Below are 25775 nucleotides of genomic sequence, written 5' to 3' on the forward strand. Positions count from 1 at the left end.
CAAATCATTCCTTATGCCCATATCTGATTTACAGTTAGTTTTGTTCAAATAAAAATGTATGACGCAGATTTCCATTTACATTCTGCCAGGTACTTCTATTTTTAGATGCAGGTCAGTTTTATACTCCTTTCATGTTCTTACAGCTCCAACACAGCAAAGGATCCACCTTACTAAGTTTATCTAACATTCTGTTAGATAAAAAAACTGCAAAATTGCTGACACAATTGTATCAACATTGACAGGAACAGCAAGGTGTTTGGACCTCCTCCTTGATGGAAGTCTGCTAAAGGAAATTACTAAGGTTTTTTTCCTTGTCTTTTTTTTTTATTGTAAATTTTTAATGTGGACAAAACCAGAAAACAGAAGTAGGTCCCTGGCTACACTCCATACTGGAACCACACTGCTCTGACACAAAATGTCTTCTGGAATCTTTCAAGCTGGAGCTGCTCCAGAAGCCTTCACTGGCTCACACTCCCGAGGCACCAGATCTCATCTCATCAGCTTCACCCAACCTTGGCTCCACCTGTCTCTCCCATTTCCTCTCACACTCACCTCCCAGTCTCCACTCTCTGACCAAATTACTGATGACTGGCCCTTTTGGATCTTTTATCCACTCCCAAATATGAACTTTCTTACATCCCACCCACGCTAAGAGAAACAGCCTCTTAGCCAAATATTTCCCCTTCATCAAGGGCACTCAGAAAACTTCTGTTCTGAAAAACACTCCACTGTTAAAAATTATGGAAATATGTAGAGAACAGAAAGTGATAGGTACCTTACTTTGTGTCTGATCCTTTGTCTGGCACGTGTTTTGTTACATGCAGTACAGATAAATACTTTGTTAGCTAAAGGAAAAACAAAAACTATTTCAGTACATTCTTTTCCCCAAGTAACAAAACTGGGGTTTGTTTTGCAACAGAAGTGAAAACTTGGTACATATTTGATACATGCATGTTTCTTTTTGCTTCCCTTCCCTTCCCTATCAAAATATCAAGTCAAACAGAAATTCCTTGATTAGAAAAACAGTTTGTTTCTATTTATCTTGTCTTTGTGATGGTCTGTAGTTTATACTTTATGAAAAAACATCAACTTCAAATACATGGATACATAATGAGAGGAATGTGCATTTACTACTCCTCTTGAAACTAAAAAAAACTTACAATCCAAAGTGTGGAAACCCAGATAAAAAGGACTTAATTTACTAATTCCAGTCTCCCTAAGGCCTCTGCAGCACGAGTGATGATCGTGCAATTCAAATGTGCGTTTCAGGAATCTGTAACATTCCTTGCTGCAAGCTTCTGGGAAAGAAGCAACTTTTTCTGGTAAGAAGTTCTTCTTTTATTAACTAAATGAATCTGAGTTATTTGAAACTATAAATATTTGTCCAAGTGTTTACATGACTGAGAAATTTTAGGTAAATTCCATCCAAACAATGAAGCAACTTCCAGCAATGTGTAACAAAAATAGTGCCTCCCTTACATTTTTACTTCAGTAAATGTCTTAAAGTGATCCCATAATCAGGAATCACAAGGAGAAATGAAAGACACTGGGAGGATGGCAACATTTGGAGCAAAAACTCTTTGAGTGTAATGTAGATAACATATGTGTAGGAAGATAGACTGTATCCAGTTTCATTCCTCAGGGATGTTCTCACTTATCTATTCTCAAAGCTTCCAAATTATTTCTTGCTTTAGAAAAACAAAACTATTTTTAGAGAATTTCTGAAAGCTGGATAAATATTTTTAAATAACACTTGGAAAGCCTACGAGAATGAAAATGTCTTTTTGTCCCCCACTGCTTAGTCTAACTGGCACTACCAAATGTTTGCCATTTTACTGAAAACACTTCCATAAACTGAGAAAACAAGATCCTGCAAATGATTATACTTAAAGTAAGTCACAATTCTGATCTAATAGGATGTTCTTTGAAAACAAAAATTCAGTCTTGATCACATAAACAACCAGCTCTTTCAAAATCATCTATTGTAGAACTGCAAGGATTTAAAATTAAACATCAGTTTAAGAGCTTTGTCAACGATGCAATTATATAAGCATATCCTTATTATTACATGGGTTAAAACTGGAGAACAGGAACATGTATTATGCAGGAAAAAAATCAGAACTGAGTTTTGCCTGTAACCAAAAGTTTAACTAAGGAACCTATTAGATTCAAAAAATACTGTATAGCTATTTTTGTCATAGTATATTTTCTCCATTTTCTAAAGAATTAGTGAACAAAGTTGAAAGAAGAGTTATCCATGCAGCTTACAAGCCATCTGCAAGAGTATTTTTTTGAAGTCACAGCCTGAAATTTTTGGTGGCTACCTATGAGTGATACATTCCCTGACATCTCAAAAGAGATCTCTGGCTACCATGAAACAACAGCAGCTTGCATCAGCCCCACATTTTCCGTGGGCTTTTAAATATGTAGGAGGAGTCTGAGAATTTAAATGAAAAACAAACAAAAAAAATCACAGTCCATGTAATACATTAACAATCATGATGTGTGGTACATCCCTGGCACAGTTCAAGGCCAGGTTGAATGGAGCTCTGAGCAACCTGCTCTAGTGGAAGGTGTCCCTGCTTATGACAGGGATTGGAGCTAGATGATTTTTAAGGTTCCTTCCAACCCAAGCCATCCTGTGGTTTTTAGGTTTTTTTTTTTACTGCTGTAAATAACTATGAAGTTTGACATAGGACTAAATAAGATTAAGATCTACAAAATGGAAGCAGTCTCCAAAGATTTGATAGACAACAGCAATCCAGCACTCTGATTGCAGAAACCAGTACAGGGTTTCCACCACTGCTGTTTCCCAATGGGCAAGTTCCCAGGATGTTAGAGAAGGCAAATTCCCACCTCATATTAAGGGCTGCTTTGAGAAGCAGACTTTCACTGCAGAAAATCTGCTATATTAAATCAGCAGTTGGAAGAATAACAGATAAGGAGGATAATGTGTGTAAGGAGCCACATCCTGCCAGTTGTTTCTCATCCTGCAAAACTTACAATCATACTCTCTGACCTCACCCTGTTGCAGAGTGATGGGATTTTCCAGTTTGTTGAAGTGCTACACAAGGCTAGTAACTCAAAGAGATTGATCAAAGAGACCGATAAAAGAAAACACTCATTAAAGATAGAGCTTCAGGAAACCCCCTCAACAGGCACCACTTCCCGGTGCTGACATCTCAGTGACAGGATACTGTGCTGAAGCTTTAGTTTACTGCCTAGTCTGGCACCTTCTTGAGACTCTAAATTGAGCAATTACTACTTTTAGAGAAAAGGCAACAGAAAGGTTTTGGTGAGCAAAGATACCTGGAGCAACTTATGCTGGATACAAAGACTTTGCAACAAATCAGCTAAGGAACAATAAGAAAATTCATTCCAGAAGAGATGGAATGGAAAGAGATGGAACAAAAAAAAAAAAAAGAGGCAATAATGAAGGGCTTGGAAAAATAATGTATTTGCCAAACCAAAGTGAGGAGTTTTCAGTGAGGACTCAGGGAAAAATGCTATCCCCTTAAAACACCAGTGGTGTTCTGTGTAGCACCTAGAAGTTTCTTGTTCAACTCCCTCAGTCCAGTCATACTTGATTTATAAGATCACAGCAGTTTGCTATAAAATTCCCCCCCTTAAAATATCTTTTAACGGTTGTTAAAGTTATCACTTCCCTTACAGTACCTTTGAAAAATGAAAACAAAACTACCTGATAAAACATATATGCTATAAACCCATAAAACTAGATCACAAATAAAACTATAACGGCCAATAAAAAGTCATTTGGATTTAAAACAAGAAACCAAACCACAAATTACATACTAAAAATACCCCTCCCAGCCTTCTCCCTTCCAACAGTCACAGAAAAGCTCCATAAAGTTAAGTTGCTCTGGTCTAGTGGAAGGTGTCCTTGCCCATGGCAGGGGGCTGGAACTAGATGATCTTTGAGGTCCCTTCCAACCCAACCATTCCATGAGTCTATGACTCTGTACTTCAAGCATCCTAAGATGTTCAAAACAACATGACATCAAAATGTAAGAAAAAATATTGTCTTAATTGGTAATACTCAAAATAGGGTATAAATCTGGACCTTGCTGAAGGTGCTGATTTTGCAAAAGTCAAGCTGCTTTGGTCTGAATTTACATACTTTCCTTGGAGTCCTTTGGAAGGGAAGCAAGAAAAATACCTTAAACCTTTCTCTGATGTAAACTCAAGAGCTTGTTTCAAAATATTGTCACTTTAATACAAACTTTGGTTATCTCCCCAAGGCACAAAGTGTGCACAAAGAGTCCAGTCCAGTCTCATGCTGTTGAAGGATCCCAGCCTGAGAGAGAATTGGGAACACTGGAGACAACTTTCTGTTAAAAGCATTTGCAGATGTGTGCAGGTGGGCTACTTTGTTCACTAAGACACCTGCAGCTTTTCACTTGAATAAATTACACTCAGAAATGGCCTGAGGATCCAGGAGCTCCCTTGTGAGTTCAGCCTGTCACTAGCACAGCTTTGGAGCTGCAGGGCAGAGCACAGCTCTTCACCCCCAAACACAGCCAAGTCCCACCCATGAACCAGAGCAACAGATGAACAGGAGAAACATGGAAGGATGCTGTTCAATTAAAACAGACTTCACCTTGCCCAGCTTGAATATGACTTGGCAAGCCAGCAATGTCACTTCCAGCCAGATCTGACTGCACTCAGAGCCATTCTCCCCCTCTGCAATATTCCCTGGATACACTTTGTGCAGCAGAAAGGAGAGGCAGCCACAACAAACTGAATTAGTGCTGCTGGTTTTTTCAGAGTTCTACTGAAAGTGGCTCACCAAAGATTGGACAATCCCAATCTAGGAAGTCAAATTCAACCCAGACTACAAACTCAACACAGCAACAGCTGTGCTGCATGGGCTGTTGCCATGAGTTCATGCACGTCTGAGAGACATTATGGAAAAAAAAGCAATGCAATCTCTAATGCAAGCTGAGAAACTGAAAGGAAAGTTTGGGTCTATTACAAGACCTTAAATCTGAAAGTCTCTAGCTGTGACACAGGAAAAGAAAAACACAGTCAATAAACACTGAGGAAAAATGGAAAGTGTAAATTTTACATTTTTTGGGACACCTTCCCCTTCCTGCACCTATAATTAGCAGGGATACACTTGCTGTGAAGTTCTGCCTTGGTTCTCTTTGAGGCAACCCAATTCCACCATGGCTACAGAGATTTTGAAAAGCTTCACTTTAAGAGACAGCCTTTGCAATTAAGAGTTCCTGCTGGATTTGTTCTGCAAAGTCTGTAATTGGCACTTCTGCTGATGCACTTCATTTCAACAAATTGTAAACATTTTTCTTGATTTTGTTTACCACTCCTCTTTGACTGCAAAGACACGCATATTTCTCCTGTTAATGCTGTGAAGAGAATCAGATGAGCATGTTTACTGACATCTTCCAAGCTGCTTTTATCAGTAGCTCAGTATTAAGCTAGGAGGAAGCAAAGGAGGGAAGCCTTCTCCCCTTCCTCAGGGAACTCCTTCCAGCAGGACTTTAGAACCAAAGGCTAACCCCACTTGGCTTTGCTGGGTTAAGTACAGGGTGGCACAGGACTTTGACTAGAGCTGAGATTGTGCCCATCTAATGTCAATATACTCAACCACGACAGATAAGGCTGCTCCTTCACTCAGTACTGAGCAATCAAAATTCAGGTCAAGGAAATATCAGTAATCTACAAAGATAAGATGCACTGGAGGGACAGGATAGTGGGGACAGAATGTCTCTTCATTCTCTTCTGGCTGCAATTTCTTTCTGGTTTGCAATTTCAAGCCAAACCCACTCTCAATGGGTTTGCTCTTGCTCCTGAGCAAGCCATCAGATCCCTCAATTTAAATTAAGCATAAAAATCCTTAATAGAGATCACAGATAAATCAACATGACCCTAAACCCTGGACTGGTATTTTAAGTCTTCCAGAATCACAGAATCATCAAATGGTCTGGGTTGGAAGGGACTTTAAGGATCACTTACCTCCAACACCCCTGCCATGGGCAGAGATGCCACTCCCTAAATGAGGTTGCTCAGGGTACCATCCAACTTGGTCTTGAACAGCCCCTGGGAGAAGACATCAGATACATTGCTAAAAATATTTGCATCTAGTTCTTTCTCTCCACCTTAATACTCTTAATAAGAGAGTTCTTAATACTGAGTCCATCCTTTCAAATTTTAAAAGGCACTGGCTCTATCTCTTTGCCTTTGTTTCTTACATAATCAACAGCAGCAACACAGCAAACTGTAAATTCAGGCAGCTCTTCCCCTAAAACAGCTTGTGAAGCAAGAAACTGAGATTATAGCCCCAACTCCAAGAGCAACAGCTAGTTCCAGGTAGCATGAGAGCTCTCAGATGTTAGTGCTGCAGTAGGTAACAAGACACATGAACCAATTCTGACTACAGATATTAAATACAGGCCACATGCTAAGGAATTTCCATGCTTACAGAAATGACTTTCCCATTTTGTCAAGGTTTACAAAGGGGTCTAAGGCATTTTTTAGGTAGGTTTTTCAAAGTCAAGGAGCATTAGGACCAGCTATAGCTTTTGTTATAAAGCTACACATCCCTTGTCCCCTCTGAAGCATAAATCTGTCATAAAGCAAGCTTTTGTTCACTATTGCTCTGCAGCCATCTCCTGTCTTTCTGAGCAGCTCAAGTGGCTGTTTATGCAGGAAGGTGCAAATGTGCCACAAAACCCATGTAAGTGGGAGGCAATGGTACCACAGCATGTCCAGATTGTGGAGCAAAACAGCACCAGCTGGTGAGAGACCAAAGCACACACCTGGCAATGGGGCAACCTTTGGAGAGATCAGGCAGAACAGGCATGGGAAAAAGGTCTGGAAAAGGGATTAAAGAGCAGAAAATAAAAGTTGTGGTAAGATCTTTTAAAAAAAAATAGTAATGCCATATGCAAAACAAATAGATATTAAAAAAGAGGCAGCAGTAAATGTTCCTTAAGAGACAAAGTTTTGTATTACAGAGTGGATTGTGTGCATGCTTGCTGAGAATATAGAGGGGTTTTTGTCTACAAAACTATCCGTAAATTATAACTCCCCACAGAAAAAGGTTGACTGAGCCTTCAGTTAGCATAAGAGAGCAAAATGGTAAATGAGAAACCACCACACCCAGACACCACCAAAATCCTAAAATACTTCTAGATCAAATGCTTCTTAACACCTTTTGAAAACAGTTGCATAAACACATTACTGACATATTTATTATTACAAAAATCCATCAGTAAATTAAATTTTTAAAAAGCTTGTCAGAAGGAATCAGCAATGCATGCAGCAGCACTGACCACTGGTGTGTGTGTACTGTGTCACTGAGAAATGTACAATGTGCACATGGACTTACCCAAGGCAGACACAAAGCTCCCACTGACTCAAGTTTATCCCAGACTGGACTAGAAAGGTGCACAGAATAACCTTAGAGATGTCTGAAAGACATGCCCCTGTGACATGGGACACATCTGCTACTAACACAAATTTAGGAACTACTGGGGCAGGATAGATCAGATTTCTATATGCACATGGACTAAAACTATATAGCACAAAACACAGCAGAACAATTACTTCTAAGCCCTTGATGTGACAACTCTAAATTAGATCAGAAGCAAAAGTTTCCTGGAAGAACACAAGGCCAGGTTTAAGCTGAGTGGGCTCTGTTGCAACAGCAATGTTTTAGTAAGAGTTACCTGCTCTACACAGAAAATCACAGTACTTCTGGATGGGCATTTCTGCCCCTCCTGTCCTACAGCTTCACTGTGCCCTGAACCTTGACCATCTGTTGGATGAGAATGATGAACAGCAAGCAGCTTTCAAGGAGGTTGTTAGGAAAAGCAAAAACTTAGTCTCCTTCAAAACCGAAAGATTGTTTTACCAGAGTCTCCCCCAAAGAGATCAAAACCTTCAGAAGTCCACTTTAAAAAAGTTACTTAAAAATAGTATATTTCAAAATATGAGGGTAAAATAAGTTTAGTATTTGAATTTTGCAATGCCAAATAGCAATTTCAAAAGATTTATTTTTAAAGCACAGAATGGAAATTTGGTCCTCCTCACAAATACAAGGTACACTCACTGTTCAAAGGAAGATCATGCATTAAGCAGCATTGTTAATTCAAAGAGCTGAGTTTTATGTCAGTTCAGAATGGCAGCTAGTAGGGAAGAAGAAAACATTTTAGATTCCTAAATGCTCTTTCTAGTTTCTACTGCTAAGTAACATGATTATGCTGAGAGCTATGCACAACTCCCAGTGCTAAATTAGAATAAAAAAATTCATTCTCTGTTGAAATTTTTCATTACAAAAAATTCCAGATTGAGAAAACAGGCTTTCAGGAACAAATTCACAAAAACTAGGCAGGCTGAGACATGCAAACATTTGACAAATCATGCACTGCACAAACACATTGCACTGAGGACTAAAGAACTGCATAGATTGAAATGCTGTGTTACCAAGCACAGAAGTTATCCAAAGAGCTTTTAAAACTATGCATTTCATTAACAGTTGCTAAATTTTGTTGTGTAAGTAGCCCTGCACTGATTTGCAACCTTACGTTTTGGTTCTACAGGAAACTTTCAAACCCCTTACTAGAATACAAAGTCTGAGAAGCAAAAAAGTTTTGTTGGTCTTATATACAACTTTATTTTATCTTTATAACAGTACCCAGGACTGAACAGACTAGCTACAAAAACTTCAGCTGGTATTTCTTTTTTTCTTCACCTTTTAAAAATGGCAAATAGAAAAGCTTTCAAAGCTTTAGCTGGTACCAAACTGTGTGCCAGACAGAAAAGAGTCAATAAAGGTACTCTAGAACACAATCTTAGCTGAGAAGCAATAAAGAATTCCAGTTTGATTCAGCTGCTTGAGGAGGTATGGGATCCATCATCTCAGCAGCCTGAAGTCAGATTACTTTTTAACTAGTTAGATGACCTTTCAAATGTATCACTCCACATCACTCCCAGTCCCAGGGACAGTACTGATAGTGTCCCTGCTTACTGTAGCAGCCAGGATGAGTTTGAACTTGCTTTTAATATTTTCTGTTCATTCTTCAATACACAATTTCTTTGTGCCATTAAAAAGAGTATTTACAGTTCAGTCCTGTCCCTTTTCTATTACCAAAGCCCATTTCAAGGATCCAGACTTGTCTCATGTTCTTCAGTTTCATCAGGTAGTTCTTCAGCAGATGCATCACACACATTGTCCTGGCCATCTGCAGGCTGATTTGGCTCATCAGGTTCCCCAGCTGCAATCTGAGTTGTTTCTTCTTCCTCTTCTTCCTCAACTTCCCCATCATCCTCTACGTCCATCTCAAACACCCTGATGTGGCGGAGGTTTGAACTTAGCTACAGAGACAGTAAGAAGTTCCTTTAATGACCAAATAAATAAAAACACCACCAGCACTTTAATTGTCAGCCAATAGCTTTGAAAATAACCTTTATCTTTGAAATAGAGGTTTCAAGGGAATTAGCAACTTTTTTATTGCTCTACAGACTGAGAAGTACAGCAAGCAGATCTATTACCTTCTGTTAAAGTTTTTCCATCCTGTGCTATTATGGTGTTACATACTAATAGCAGATTATGAAAAAAATAATCTATTTGTTAACAAAAAAATGAAAATTGGTAATTTTTAGGTTACCACTTCAGTCAGCACACTTCCTTTAATAGACAGGCTTTTTCAGAGATACTGCACTTACCACACAAGAAACTTTTCTAATGCCATTTACAGAAACATACTGAGCTTTCATGTTCTCCAGCACTCTCCACTGACTCTCCAAGAAGACAGTACGTGTGGGTATCTCACTGCTCTGCTCATCCAGCCTGCACAGCAAGGAAAAAAGCACAAAGCTGCTTCACAAGAAACAACTGCACTTCTAAGAAAAAACCTCCAGTTTCTTATGTCTAAATTTCATCATATGCAAGAAGCAGATAAGTCTCTGAAACCATCGTAATGCCACTATGATACTCTAGAGCAGGAGATCCAACTATAGAGACACAGCACGTTCCAACAGAGTTAAAAACATTACAGCAGGTGAGAAGGGAGTTGTAAAGTCTGACCTTCCCACAAGAAACAGCTGTAGCAGGATGTGGGTGGCTTTTTTCAAACTTCTCCTCTGCACAAAGAGGAGTTTCCAAACACAGTCCTGGACGCAGTGCCTCCCTTACACAGAAGTTTGGCCTCCATGACCTTTCAAATATGCATCATTACCCCACTCACAGGGATTGTATGAAGACACTCCCTACCTATTACAGCAGCCAGGATTAGTTTGAACTTGCTCCTAATATTTTCTGTTCATTCTTCAATATACAAGATCTTTGTGGCATAAGAAAGTTAATTTACAGTTCGGTGTGGCTCTTTATTTTGAAATAAAAATGCATCTTGAGCAAACCACCAGAGAAGAATGGGAGAAAAGTAAAAGCAAGGAACACACAGCAACTAAAGGATTGGATTCACTAATTGAACTTCACTGGCCCTTGTGTGTGTGCTCACTTTCACCTCTACCTATGCCAATGCAGACAGCTGTACCAGTTCTGATGTTTTAAGGTCAAGCTGACAATATTTTTAAGGGTGGCTAACAGGGAAAGATCAAGAAATACCTGCATATTCTTATTACAAGGCAGAGGTATATGAGCACATATGCTGAAAACATCCTCAATTGAAGTATTCTGACTAGCAAAGTCAGCATCTTCTAAGGAAGATTTCTGATTCTGCAAGGTGCCTTCAGCTGATCCTTCCATTTCATGACAGGCAGGTACAGAAGTAGTATCAGTATGAAAAAAAAACCAAAACCAACCTCTCAAAACCCACAAAACAAACTATTTAGGAAGCTTCCATTTCCCCCATCCTACTCTCCTGGCACAAAAAGAGTTTCTGTCTTTAAAATATTTACACACGCACAAAGTATGAGTAACTGTACACGATCACAATATTTGCTTAATTTGCTTTTCAGTTCTACATTTTCAGATTTGCTCAAGGTTTTTCAGTACCTTTCCATAGAATCCCAAATGAATTTCCTATCTTGGTCCTCATCCGTATATACTGAAGATAAAGGCAGCTGAGCCAAGACTCTCTCCTTCCCCTCTTGTTGCACACTCTCTTTCAGAACTACAGTTACAGTTTCATCATCATAGAAATGAGCATCCAAACAACTGTAGCATCTATACGAAAATAATTTAGAAAGCATCAAGTAATATAAGAAAATGTAGAAATAAAATATGTTAAAGTTGACCAGCACACATGGTAAAAAGTATTCAGTACTTAACAACGAGCTTCATTGTAAATAATAATAAAATAATCAAAGAGGTCAGTTGTGCAGCTATGACTGAATGATAGCCATAACCTGGCAGACTCCTGCATCATGCAGGAAAAATGATTCTGAAGGGGAAAATTAAGCAACTCACAAAAAACTCTTACTAGCAACCTTCACGTTTCAGATGAAACATAAGAAACAGCAAACATAAACACCAAAGAAAATTTAGAAATACAGCTGAAGGTTCTGAGGGCAAATCACATCTGGCTTTTCTACACAAAAAGGACTAGTTTACCACATGCCTTGTAAGATAGCTACATTCAGGCATACCAAGTTTTACCTTAAAGAACATCACAGAGATAAACAATACTTGTTTCCAGTTAGATTTGTTTCTTGCACATGTGTTAAAGCTTTAGTTTTCAACTGGAAAACTAAAATTTACTTGACCTTGAGATAAAGTGTGATGTAAGATTTGCACTACTCTGCAGCTTCATGCACCTGTGCCATTTCTTACACCCTGATTCACCCAGGTGAGTTAACTTCAAAGGTAACAATGCAAGAAAACCAACAGGAAATATGATTTTTAATTCAGCAATCTGCAAGAAAAATCAAATATACTGACCTGGAGTCTGAGCTCTCATTTATACTGTTGTTCAAGAAGTTTCCAAACTCTACTGCAAGAATCCCATTACTGACAGACCTAGAACAACAGAGTTAATTATCTCAGTGACAAAAACCTTTCCCTTCACTGAGAATCCAAAATCTCTAATGGCAACTGTGGTACAAGATGGTGTAAAAGCCTATCTAAGCTCAGCACAATACATGGATACATGCCAAAATTATGTTATTGGTGGATGGGAACCTTTTAAATTCCTCTGCTCCTCAGAAAAACATAACTAATGGAGTCAAATGGAAAACTACATCCTCTTCTCTACAGAGAAGAGAAAGCCATCATTAAATTACAGACTGCAAGACATTAATCAAAAATACTATTTAGAGTAAGACAAAGCAACAGTGGAAGCAGGATTCTTTGTAATTTTTCAGAAGTTTGCACAAACAAGTAATTCTGTTAGCAGCAATCTAATGGAGTCTGATTTTTCCTTATCCCAGAACTATCTTGGGTCTAGAGATGAGATTTACTGAGTGTAATACAGCACAAACTTCTGCTGCAGTTTCCTGCTGCACTTCTTAATGTACTCCTCATTTTCTCTAGAATTCAAGGGACATTGTATTCATGGTGCTCATTCCTTATTTTTACAAATAGATTTAAATTGTAAATGTTTCTGTACAAATGTGGCAAAACTCACATACCGCTTTTTCCCTCTTTTTGTCTTACCTGGAAGTATCAGTATGTCTCCTCAAAATGTGTATTTTAGAAATAGAATTTTCTAACATGGTGAAGAGAACATAATGTAAGTTAGATGTTTTGTCATTCCACCTGCAATGTGATGGAAGAAATGAAAATTTAGATCAAGTTTTAATAATCCATAAACTACAAGGAATAGGAACAAGGAATAGCAGCATACTTACAGAAATGGTAACTTAAATAACTGAGGTGTGGAATCTTCACTGAAAAGGAAGGACCAAAACAGTTTATGAAATGCTATTCATGCATGAGTTTTAGTTGCACACTTCTTTAGCTGCTTTTAGTAAAGAAATACCTTTGAGAAACTTTGTAGAGAGACATGCAGACTGCTTGATGCACTGACTTTCCAATTACATCCTAATAAATAGAATAGAAATAGTCCATAAAATACAGGCAGTTATTCATAATTATACACGTTTTTAAGAAAAAAAAAAAAACAACCAACCTACCAACAACCTCTGAGTGCATCTGAAAGAAAACTCCACTAATATTTATCCTAGAATAAACATCCCTAATGCAAATACTACATACACTATGTCACTTCACACATTTGTTTCATGTTTCTCCATATTAGACTAATGTATTGCCAGCTGACACAGTTATCTGGTACACAGCACACACACACACATATATATATATATATAATTAACATTAAAACCAGATCCCAATATCATATGAAGAGAATATGTCAAATTAAAAAATCCCCCACTGTACTATCCCTGGCCAAAGGCTTGAGATACCCCAGCAGTGAAGCTGGACTCTACCCAAGTTATAGGCACTCAAAGGCAAAGATTAAAGCTTCAGGCCTTGCTAAGTGTGACTGCTTCCTTCAGTTGACCACTATCCCTAAAAGAAAGTTATCATTTGTAAAAACAGAACTTACTGCTGGCTTTTGCAAACACTGATCAATGACCCCTTCCATTTGCCTTTTGACAAAATGCAATGATTTCTCAGGATAGTAGGGAAACAGAAGTGGGCTTTCTGTAAACAGACAAAGCTAATTTTAAAAATGCTTGTATCTCTATAGAAACATATTACACCATTATTACCTCTAAAACCAGATTTTCTAAAGACTATTTTCCAGACAAAAGTGCTACCATTTCCCCCCTTTTAATCAAATTAAATAGGCAGAAAAAGGCAACTGTAGCAAACTCTTTTATACACAGCTTATGCTGTCAAGATATTACAGTCTTCAGTTTCTAAAGTTAAACTAGAATAATTGTGACCATCTGCACATTATAGTCTCTTACTTCCTTTTCACCACTAATTAACAAAATAGTCTCAGACTCCAGTGAAAGAGAACAAGTTAGGGCACTTCCCTCAGGTACAACCTAAGCATAACTATTACTCTCTTGAATTAAGATATCCTAAAATAGACCTCTTCTGGGATTCCTTCCAAGCCAACACTTCTGAGACTGGTACAGAAAAAATGAGGAACTCCCAATATCCAGAAAATGGTAATTGACTGGGTAAGCAGCTACATAAACCCTGTGCAAGGCCCATTTATTTTATTCCACTCAGATGAAGACCAATGAGTAACATTACAGAAGTAACTCACAAGAATGAAGAAAGATAACTCTTCGACATTGGTTCATTCTACATGTATCTTGAATTCACTTCTTTTTCATGAAAACACATTACCTTTAAGATGAGTACTATCTTTAAGAAAGTTAAACCACTGGTTTCCCTCTGTATTGGGTGGTGATACAAGGTCATCATCTTCATCTTTCAAGTACTAGAAAACAAACACATTTTTAAGACTGTAATTTAAGAATAGGGAACATTAGAATTCACCTTCACTATTGCCCCTAGCGAGTATAGTAAATGTTTCTTGGTAAATAAACATGCCATAGTCTTATAACTAAATATTCCACCCTATCTAGAAACAATAAGAAAAATCAATTATTGTTTAAGATCACGTGGTGATATTTCCCTAAGAAACTGATTTTCAGATCAAGTCTGAACACAAATGTTTTGAAATACAAATGTTTTGAACACAAATGTTTTGAAATACAGTGATTAATGCCACACAGATAACCAACATATCAGTTTTTCTGTAGCTGGCTTTTAGAGCTTTACTACTGCTGCAAAATATTTTTGTCTTTTCCTAAAAATACAGCATGTGTAAAGTGAAACTACAAGGTTTTAAACCCTCATTTTCCTATTAATAAGGTGAAACAATTTACTCTTTTTTACCATTACTGGTATGTGCAACACAGAGAAAAAAAGGCAACGCAGAGCAAAAAGGGAAACAAAGTGGACACAACTTTAAAAGCTTCTATATCTAAGGATTTTCTCATGTATTCTTTTTGCATTTATTCCTTAGTTCTTTACCTGGCCAACTCTCTCCACATTGAAGTATTTTCCTTTACGATTGTAAAGTTCTGGTGCCTAAAAATAATGTAAAAAAACCCATTATTTAAACACAAAAGTAATGAGGAACAGTGAACAAAAAGATGATCAAATTATTTTATTCTAAGATTTTTCAGACTCAGCTATTGCCAGCAAAAATACAGTCAAATCACGTACTTGGAAAATGAGTTTCACTGACCTCATTAAAGTGCTCAGTAAGAAAATCAGCCACAAATGTGATATCTTTTTGAGTCATCTAAAAGGAAAAAAAAACAGTGAGAAAAGCAAAGGGTAAGAAACACATTTCAGTGAGCACAGAACACACAATCTATAGGCTGCACAGCTCCCTCAGCCTGTGCTCACAGGGCAAATGTTCCAGCCTCCAACCCACTTGGGAGTGCTCTGCTGAACTCATCCCAGACCACTCTTGTCTTGTACAGGATGGTCCCAAATTGGAGATGCAACCAAGTGCTAAATAAGGACAGAAAGTGCTTCCCCTGACCTCCTGGCCATGCTCTCATTACTACAGCCCTGGTCACCCCTGCCCACCTTTGCCAGGGCACACTGCTGGCGCAAGCCCAGCGTGCACCCAGTGATTCCCACATCATTTTGGCAGAGCTGACACCTTCCCAGCCACATGGGCTCCAGCAGTGCACTCACAGGGGATTAACCCACCCCACAACAGAACCTTGCATTTTGTCCTTCATGAACTGCAGGGAGTCCCTGCCTCCCATTCCTCCAGCCTATCTATTTCTGGAAGGCACCTCTGCCCTCAAGTGAGGGCAGTGTGATGGTGGCTGCAAATTCGATGCAGGTGTTATTGTATTATTATATTATTGTGTTGTTATACATTCCCTCTCCTCTATGGGGATATTGATAAAGATATTAAGATCTCACTCTGGTTAACTTCAGCATTTAGGGTGCATAAAGAGCTGCTATACAGAGGCCTTGCATACCCAGCATACTAAATACAGCAGTGTAAACAAAGCAAACAGAAAAAGTAATTCAAGCACAACAGCATATTAGTGTCAATGTGCAGGCATCAACTTTCTCAAAAAGTGGCACAGACACTACCCTTATAAGTTCTGGAACAAAAAGGAACCTTTAATTCTGCTTTTGAGATGAGCAGAATATCGAGGATATCACCATTTATTAGAAAATGTTACTACTACCTTGTTCAGCTCTGGAAGCACATGATCTTCTGACATCCTCAACATGGCTGAGGGAAAAATTATATTTTTATTGCATTAATACTGTTTTCCTAATATCCTTAATTTTTCACATGTAATAAGACACTGTTGTTAAAAAAGATTCATTCATTAGAAGCAAAAGAGCCTGGGATGAAGAATTAAAAGTCGAGACTGAAATTAAGTCTCTCTAGTCTCACTAGCTTACATTACAAATCTTCAAGAATTTTTATCTTTAATCTTCTCCAACTGCATTCTACTCTGTATGAGACTGAAAATTATTATGAAAAGAGATCATAAGAATTTGTTCATGTCCATACTCAGAGTACTAAAATAGATATATGTAAAATACATGAAAACTGTCATACTCAGAAAAATGTGTTTTAAGAGAATTGCACAGGATTAATTTTAAATATGCAAATATTGGATAAAGTTCTCTGTTTAGTCTGAAATGAAACAAACAGTGAACATAACATTATGAAAGAGAACTTAGGTAGTTCTGCTTTCTGCAATTTTTAAATTAGAACTATTATATTCCTGCTAGTAGGTGCTAACACTGCATATCTGGTGCTTCTACAATATCTGGTAATAACACTTAGTTTTGTAAGGTAGTTCTAAAAAGATCAAATTGAAGTTATAAACTTATTCATAAACACTTTATAAAAACAAGCAGGCTAAAATACAGTGTGTTTCACTTCCTTGTAAAATTTTCTCTGCAGCTATCCAGACACAACCGAAGGTGGCTACTAAGTGCAAGTGGACATTCAGAGACTGTTTACATCTGTGCAGAACCTTACAAGTAACTGGACTTTGACAGGAGAAAACAGCAAGTAACAGAGTAAAAGAAAATAAGGCTGTATTTCAAGTTTTGTGTAGACTAAAAAAAGTCCTTTATTTTTCTCCAAATCAAGACCAGCAAATTGCTCATGAAACAGAAAACAGTTTGGAGCAGTATTACAGGTCAAGTATATGCAATACCCACTCTGCATATACTAAATTTAATTGAGAACTGCCAAATTTATAATCTGTGTTTAATATTATAATTACTCTTGCCTCATCAGCTATATCCCTTTATATGTCCAGAAATTTTCTATGATAGAAAAAAATAGATGGTTATAACTAAGACTGGCCTAGTTACTTGTCTGCATTTCAATGCTTACAATATATACCAGATACTGGATGATTACTGTGTGACCAATCTTACCAACATAGAGCCATCGGAAAAATGCCTTGAAGTTTTTCATACTACTGTCGATCACTCTAAACAAGAAACAAGACAAGAAATTACAAAATCTGACTGTTACAAGCTGCTTCATGTTTAAGTCCCATCTTTACCACAGAAAGGCCTGCAAGCTCTGTCAGTATTTTTCAAAATGCCCAATGCAACGTTTCAAATAAGACTATTCTTGTGGTATGAGTCTGACATGCAGGGAGACAAGATGAAAGCTCACCACCAACAGAGGAGTCTTGCTCTCCCAACTTCCTCCATTCCCAGCCCATCAATCTCCTCCAATACAAGACTGAATAGGAATGCTTTTTAAACTCTCCAGACTTTATACTTACTGAAGCAGCTCATTTGCCTTCAGGATGAAAGAACCAACAGCAGTAATAGCCTCTGTTAAAAAAAAAAAAAAGTTAACCATTATTATTAAGCTTTCAAAAGTGAAATGAGAGCAGGTAGGTAGTACACACACTACTGTACCGTCAATTCCAGATGCATCTAATCCCAGAGACTCATATTTTTGTTTCCATAAAGCCATTCCTTTCAATTCACTCAAGTGGTATAAAAGTGCCTCAGAGCCACTAGGAAAGCAGAGGAAAGAAGCATAATTTTTTTATTCACACTCTGGAAATTCAGTGCTGTGCTGCATGCTATGTTTTTATTATTTAATGTACAAAGTGAAAAGCTTTCTAAGGTAGTCTGCCATAAACAAGAGGCATGGTATCACTTCAGAGAAAGGCAGATATTGTCTCAATGACACATAAATTTAGTGTGAATATTTTGCACAGATCCTATTAAACACACCTAATTAAGGCAGCAATTTACAGGTGATGCACCATGAAGATTGTTCAAAATACTTCACTACTTCTCTACTGCACAAAAGTAAAATGTTTTGCCATGATCACAGCTTCCATACCAGCCCACCTACATAGAAAGCACCTCCAAGACAGCATATTATCTTTCATCAAAGCATATAATATGCCATTTAATCTAAAATTCATTGGAAATTCTGTGACTTACCTCTGCAAATGACTTATAACCAACTTCTGTATACTAGAATAGGAAGACTCTATGGACTGACCAAGTTTTTTTAAACCCTGTTAACAAAGAAATATAATAATGATCTGTTAGCATAAAAATGATTAAAAGACATTGAAATAGTTTAATTTAGTATGTTTAAAAAAATGTTAACATACCTTTACTGTCAGTTGGTTCATTAGTAATGCCTGAAGTTCCAGACTGAAGGAGGTAGGGAGAGAACCAAATAGGCATTTCATTTTGTGTTTCAACATCAAGTGCAAAGGCATACTCAGATAAAACAACAGTAACTACCTTGCTTTGCCCCATAACAACAGCTGCATAAACTCATCCTGAACAGAAGTGGTTGTATTCTTTTCCTGTCAGTCAAAATGATTGAAATAGATTGGTGAAGAGATTAAATCCAGCCTACCAAATTATCTCACAAACACTCCATATAAACTATTTCAAGAAGCCACCCAGATCTTTGAATGTTGAAATCACTACTGAAATCACTACTGATCACTACCGATCACTCAAAATTTTCTGATCACTGAAATTTCTCTGGTATTTCAAGTTATTTTCAACTGCATTACCCAATAAAAATTCTAAGTAGTTTGCCACCAAGAATCTATTCTAAAAAATAAGCTAATTACAAGATTCACTAACTTCTGACCATGGTCATGAGCACAAAATTTAAGCAAATCCAATAGCATCTTAAACACGGATAATTACACGTGCTATATTGAACTAGGCTGTAAATGTTGTTACTGAACATTTACAGTGATCAGTTTATCAATGACTTAAGTACAAAGAGCAAAGCCTTAAGTAGAAAGCAACTGATCAACAGCTGGACAAGCTGAAAAGTATGGTTTTTAAAACATTCAGAATAAATAAAAGTATCACAATACAACTATGCTTGATTGTACACAGGTGCCTTCAGCATCAGAGCACTTGACACACAATAGCTTCCAGGCTGTCTCTGAACTTAGAGACTCTTATCTGGAGGCATCATGCTTAAACATTAAGATATTCAATAGACTAACAAGAACAACAGAACTACTGCAAAAAGTGTTTTTCCAAAAGGCTGGTTAATGCTACAGTACCTGTACAAACTTGGTTAGTCGGGAGTCCATCTGCATCAGTATTTCTTCCCATGCTTCACACATGCATGTCAATGACAGCTTTATATACTGTAATACAGAAACTGGCATCAGTATTATTTCCTTTCTCCCTTTCAACAACACATTCAACAAATGGTGCTACAATATAAAGGAAATATACACTGTAGATCTTATATAAAATTTATTATCAAATTCCAAGTTGGAGCTCTACATTTACTTAAAACCAACTCAAGCTTCTTACAAGAAAACACTTGTCACTTGCATTAGAATGTCAAGGCCTACAGAACCACAAGACTAAATAAAAGGATGGTCTAACACAACTGTACCTGTAACAGAGTTGAAATGTGAGTAAACTTCCGGGCCATTCGAGTTACCTCAGGTAAGTAACTTGATAATAGACTAGTGTCCAACTGTAACAAATGGAAAAAGCAAGAGTTAACAGATGATTTGTCTTTTAACAATATACAGATTACAGAAATTAAAAGACAGATTGGAAGGATGCACAGAAAATCTCTTCATTCTCAACTCCTTAAGGTTGATTTTAAAAGGAAAATTTAATTCAAAGAAGCAATAACTATTTTTAATACATCTATAAAAACCCCTGATAAGGTTCCACATTTTGGAGCTCTAACAGTAATAATTTTAAGGATGACTGTTCTGGAAAGAGGATAATCACAAGCATTGCTGTTATGCCCTTGTGTGCAGAATGGAAAAATCTGAAAAATTGTCACTATAGTTGAATAAATTAATGTTATTCTAGAATAAGTATTTTGCAAGAATGGCTCAGATCACCACTGTCAGTCTCATCAGAAACTGCAAGTTAACATCATAAATTCAAAAGCTAAACTGGAGTTAATTTCAGAATGACTGGAACTGGTAGTTTTTGTTATAATGGGAAAGCAAAAAAGCTACCAGAATGCAATTTAAAAAGCAGTTTTACTTTTAAAAAATGTTTTTAAATTTGTTTACTTACCTGAAAATATGTTATCTCTGCATCGCTGTCTGGAGAGCTTTGTATCTCTGTAATAACTGACAGTGATTTCAAATCACTAGACAAACACAGTCCACGACAAGAACCTGCCACCTGAAGGATTCCAGTTTACAAGTTAGTAAAACATTTCATCTTCTCTAAGACATATTTACTGCTCTAACACATTGACATACAAAGATGACTGTGTTCAATGGCAGCTAAAAACAAAGGGAAATTTTCAGCTACTGCTCAGGAGCAAACCCACTCTTTTTATCGTGTATTAACAGTGAATTTTGGAACAAGAGTTAAATTTCCCAGTTACAAGGTCTTTCCATCAATAACCAACAACCCAACCAATTAGTTTCTTCAAATTCAGCAGCCCAGTTTCACTTATGTGTAAGCATATGTATATTTTCACTCAATTCAGCTGTATTTTGGCATATTATGAAGAAAAAATATGGAAAGGAACCAAACATACCCCATTTACTGTAGCAATCTTGAACATTCCATAAGCATATATCTCAATAAATCCTGAGCTGCCACCAAGGACAAGAGCATTAAGTCTATAAAAATAGAAGAATGTGCTGATAAGCATACTGAAAAAAAGTTGAATACACACAGATGTAATTCTTAGTACTTAAATTCCTTCCCTTTAATAATGTTCATCTAAAGAATCACTGTACAAAAGGAAACATTGTGTTACCTTCCACCAGTCAAGAAATTTAAAAATAAACTAACAAATTAGCTTGGATTTTATTGATAAAACCTGCCTCTAACATTTATATTGAGAGTATTAATTACTACATTAACTGAGAGAATATGGAAAAAATAGCACAGTATAGTCACAGAGTCCTTTTTCACTAAAACTAACAAGTTTCTAGAACCTTCCCCTTACCAATGCAGCTGCAAAGCATTATTACAAAGCTACCTTGAATTACCCTGATTACATGCAGAGTGAGTTTGTCACACTCACTCAGTGGCATCCCTCAGCACTTCAGAGGCAATGAACATTTGAAATGGATGCAGCAGCAATAACAGCCACAGAAGTAACAATAGCATCAGAAACAGAAACTCAGTTCAAAGAATAGAGTCTGGCACAGACAGATCTATGTTTTGCTCACTTATTAACACTAATGTGCTACACTGGCTTGGGAAAAAGCCTACAAATACAAGAAAATTAACTGCAACTTCTGCCTGTTACATACCTAAATAAATATACATTGAAACAGAATATTTCTTTTAAAGCCAACACAGAACTTAGGAAAACAGTATCCTAAAAACTTTTGGTTTGATTAATTGAGCAGATGAAGACAGCAGAGAGAATTCACAAAGCTCCTACACCACAGACAGCTCACTCTCTCCCAAGCAAGGAAATCCTACTGTAAGAAGAGCTATCAAGTTTTAAAGAGGAGTATCTGGTGATAGACAGAGATGCAGATTTGAATTAGGGAGGGTGGTTCTGTGTGGTGAGACTGTAAGGAACAGTGAAATGGAAAAAACAAGACACAGACATTAAGTGCCCCCCTTAAAAAAGCAGCACAAGGCACTGCACAAAGCCAGTCTCAGTCTGCTAAATTACACTTCCACCAGCTGCCCTTCATGTGTTCCCTAATAACAGATGTTTATTTTAAAGTAACACTGACACAACTAGTTTCAGAGCTACTTTTAAGTTTAGATTTGTCACACTCATACAAACCTCCAGGAATTCTCTGTATAGAACAAGCATTCAAAAATGTCTCCAAGACCAGCTTAAGTAACACATAAATCAGCCTTCAAATGCACCCCAAGAAATCTGCTAAGAAGATATGACACCAACAGCAGTTACAGATAAACTGCCTTATAATCCCTCTAAACTAAGGAGAAAAGTTGACTGATGGAAACTTTAATATAGTCTTTGAACTTTATCTTTGCACATAAGAAAAGATATTCCGTATCATTTCTCCGAGACTTAAAAAACAATTATGAATAATTTAACAGTAAACTCAATTATCCATTATTTTATCCCTTAAAAAAAGCAACTAAACAAAAACCCTCAACCAACAAGCCACAGCCAGAATTTACCTGACATCACCCAGAAGCTTCATAATCTCATCTGACTTTTCTTCACTGAAAATACAAAACAAGTGATGTTTATGTAGTTTGTCTCAATACCAGAAAACAAAATAAAATGAAAAAAGAGTGAGTTACAATATGACAATTTCTTACCTGAAAATTTTTGCAGTAGTACTGTAACTGAAAACAAAATAATTACTCTCAGTAACAATAATCAGACAGCTCTTGAGCATTAAAGATGAATAACTGAAATAATGACAACAAATGACAAATGGTATTTCCTCAAGAGACTAACACTTACTTTTTTGGTAGCGCTGGTAATTTAGGCAAAAGGAGGTTTGATTCATCTTCAGCATTGTAAAAGGAAGTGAGAACACTGAAAAAGACATAATATTGTCTTTATTACACAAGCTGTAAAAATAACAGACTTTCTTTTCAACTCCAGAGTTAAGAGTATATATTCAATGCATTATGTATATCAAAATTACAAATGTCAGAGGATAATCCTTTATGGGACCTTTAATAATTTATCAAGTGATCAAATTAATAAAAGAACTGAAAATCTTTTTTTATTTCCAGTGAATAAAGTTTGTATCTGCTGGCTCAGAGGCTTGTCACCAAATCCTTCATTGCCTGTAAATCAGTTACTGTCAGAGGCTTTCTGTTTAAACTCTCTCCAAACCTGCAATACAACAGGCTGTACATGCTAACACTAGATTAAGCAGCTCTTAAGAAGAAGCACAAGATTATGCTGAAATTTAATGTATTACCCAAAGAACCACAACACTAAGGTATCAGCAGTAAAAATAAGCACATGAAAAGTGTCTTTTCTAAAAAAAGGAAAATTTTAGCCAAGTGGTGAAAAAACCCCACAGCTGTGGAATACTGTATTACTTTATGTGACTGCTTGTAACATTCCACATATAAATTATCAGTAAGGTGGCATTACATGGCTTGTGATTTATTTCTTTTCAGACTCACCTGCTTTCCTCAGTTACTTCCATCCAATGCATGTATGTAATAGATAACTCCACAGAGAAGGAGTGCAAGCTTTCAGGCTTTTCTACATCACACAGAATAATCCGCTTGGTATCAGCAAGGCCAAAAGCCAAAACTAGAGAAAGACAAGTAAAATGTACAAATAACCAATAAGAAAAATGTGTATCTTACACTGACCTAGAACTGAACATGCTTCTAACACTTCTAACAATAGTTCTGATAAAGTAGAGGCTTCCAATTTGCAAACTTGAGTCCAATATTATAGATAACATTGTCCACCAGAAAGACTTGGTGGACAAAAAACACAAATTAGGACTTGCCAAGCAACTTTTGCACCACTTTTTTCTTAACTTTCTTCATCCTTAATAGCAAATAGCAGGCAGAGGTTTCTGTATTTACTTCCTTATAATTACAGGTAATCAGCTTAAAAAGAAGTTTCTTAAACTCTTCGGATGCCATCAATTTTTATCTACGTCATAGAAGAAGATTGTTCCCATTCTCCCACCTCCAGTAAAGCAAAAATTAACTGATTTCTGGCATAAGTTTATTAAGCTACTAACTTCAACATTATTTCTATTAATAAGGAAAAGGCTTTTTTTTCTTCTCTAGTCTATAATTAGAGCAATTTTAGCCTACAAAGTTTTGCCTATGGTAAGCTAAGCTTTTCAATCAATCCTGGTCAGACAGCTTCTTTCTCCCTCAATAAACTTTGTAGTTCATACAAAATATCCTGCATAGTTAAGAGGTTAAAATTTTACTATACCCTGAAAAGCAGCATTTGGCACATAAATCTGGCTTACAAGTCTTTCTTGCAATTGCATTCAACAGTGTTAATCTCTCTATTGCTGTGAATGAACCTACATAAAATTAAGCCACCCTTCTCTTCAAACACAGTTTACTTGAAAATTTCCTGCATCGATGAGAGACATCATCATTCATGATTTCCCATGGGGTTTTATTGCACCATATCATCTCATATACTTGACATTACTTTTGCCATCTGGTCTCCAAGCAAGAGCAGTCACTTCTTTTCCTGTATTTTCATTTGGAGGCAAACTCCACACACGTTGAAAGTTTGCAAGCCGATGAAGTAAAACCTACAAAGCAAATGCATTAAAGACAAACTTAAACCACATTCTCCCATTAATAAAAGTTTGCAAATCAGTTCCAGATGCACGGAGTTTTTTATCAGTTTTTAACTCCTGTGTTTTAAACACCTGCCCCTCTAGCAGATGATTCACTCCTACGCTCTTTAAGAGGGCAGCACACAGTTTACAGCAGTACAGAGAAATAAGCTGAGCCTTGCATAAGGATACAAGCTCCTAACCAACAGGGCTTACCCATCAGCTCTCTAGCAGACAGCCCAAAAGCATGAGTCTTGTCTTCATGCACGATCACATACTTCAGTTCCAGGGGAAAAAGTATTTAAATTAAATTTAATTTAAATAGGAACTTCCATGCACTTTAAAATCCCACAAACAAGCGATGAGCATATCATACGTGAATTTGTTCGGAAATCAGAATGCAAAAAACGCAGGAGCATTATTAAGACGTTTGATTTACAACATTTGCTACCCTTGAATGCCTGGCCAGGCTTAAGAGAAACAAGCCCCAAGTAACGGCAAAGGCACCTGGGCCTGCAGGGAGAGGCAGCGCCCGTTCCTCCCGTGCCCCTCACCCGGCACCCGCACTCACCTCCCCCGCCCGGTTGGCCAGGGCGATGAGGTCCCTTTTGGGGGACCACGACATGAACACGACCTCCTGCGGCAGCTGCTTCTCGCCCACCTGCCTGAAGGCCGGCATGGCTGCGGGGCTCCGCCGGGGCCCGCCGGGCCTCTGCTCCCGCTTCCGGGGGCGGCGCTTCCCGCCGCGGCAAGGAGCGGCCAGGAGCGGGGCGGGCCTCGGCAGAGGGGCGGGGAATTCTGAGAGAGGGGCGGGCCTCGGCAGCGAGGCGGGCCTCGGCAGCCGTGCGGAGAGTTCTGAGAGCGGGGCGGGCCTCGGCAGCGGGGCGGGGAATTCTGAGAGCGGGGCGGGGAATGCTGAGAGCGGGGCGGGCCTCGGCAGCCGGGCGGGGAATTCTGAGAGCGGGGCGGGCCTCGGCAGTGGGGCGGAGATCCCGGCAGCGGGACGGGCCCCGCCGCAGCGCCGAGCCAGGCTCTTCCCGCTCCGCTCACTTACTAAGTACTAAATACTTTTTTTTTAAGCCTCTTTTCCACTTGGAGAG

The 25775-nt window shown here is 37.9% G+C and overlaps 1 protein-coding gene across 1 annotated transcript; it reads right to left on the bottom strand.

The window, feature by feature from the left end:
* Nucleotides 1-8018: 8018 nt before the first annotated feature.
* ANAPC4 (anaphase promoting complex subunit 4) lies at nucleotides 8019-25441 on the bottom strand. Its single transcript, XM_071432598.1, has 28 exons — nucleotides 25247-25441; nucleotides 24543-24648; nucleotides 23534-23666; nucleotides 22854-22928; nucleotides 22706-22732; nucleotides 22562-22606; nucleotides 20979-21063; nucleotides 20504-20614; nucleotides 19857-19940; nucleotides 19513-19599; nucleotides 18722-18786; nucleotides 18586-18628; nucleotides 18410-18486; nucleotides 17870-17970; nucleotides 17731-17782; nucleotides 17372-17427; nucleotides 16153-16199; nucleotides 15180-15236; nucleotides 14963-15019; nucleotides 14270-14363; nucleotides 13512-13609; nucleotides 12924-12985; nucleotides 12793-12831; nucleotides 12599-12700; nucleotides 11885-11962; nucleotides 11000-11170; nucleotides 9709-9832; nucleotides 8019-9357 (listed from the first exon to the last, which is right to left on the bottom strand). The coding sequence occupies exons 1-28, from the start codon at nucleotides 25352-25354 to the stop codon at nucleotides 9142-9144; spliced, it is 2400 nt and encodes a 799-aa protein (XP_071288699.1). The 5' UTR covers nucleotides 25355-25441; the 3' UTR covers nucleotides 8019-9141.
* Between the last annotated feature and the right edge of the window lie 334 nt (nucleotides 25442-25775).

The sequence above is a fragment of the Agelaius tricolor genome, unplaced genomic scaffold (assembly GCF_023055355.1).
Source record: "Agelaius tricolor isolate 1412-34295 unplaced genomic scaffold, bAgeTri1.0.p SCAF_8, whole genome shotgun sequence".
In the NCBI taxonomy this organism is placed as follows: domain Eukaryota; kingdom Metazoa; phylum Chordata; class Aves; order Passeriformes; family Icteridae; genus Agelaius; species Agelaius tricolor.

Excerpts from the sequence above, each read along its gene's own strand:
- ANAPC4 (XM_071432598.1), bottom strand. The coding sequence starts at position 25,354 with ATGCCGGCCTTCAGGCAGGTGGGCGAGAAGCAGCTGCCGCAGGAGGTC. Across the intron at positions 18,487-18,585 it reads TGAACCAACTGACAGTAAAG|GGTTTAAAAAAACTTGGTCA; the intron begins GTATGTTAACAT and ends CTTTGTTAACAG. Across the intron at positions 13,610-14,269 it reads AGATAGTACTCATCTTAAAG|AAAGCCCACTTCTGTTTCCC; the intron begins GTAATGTGTTTT and ends GTCTGTTTACAG.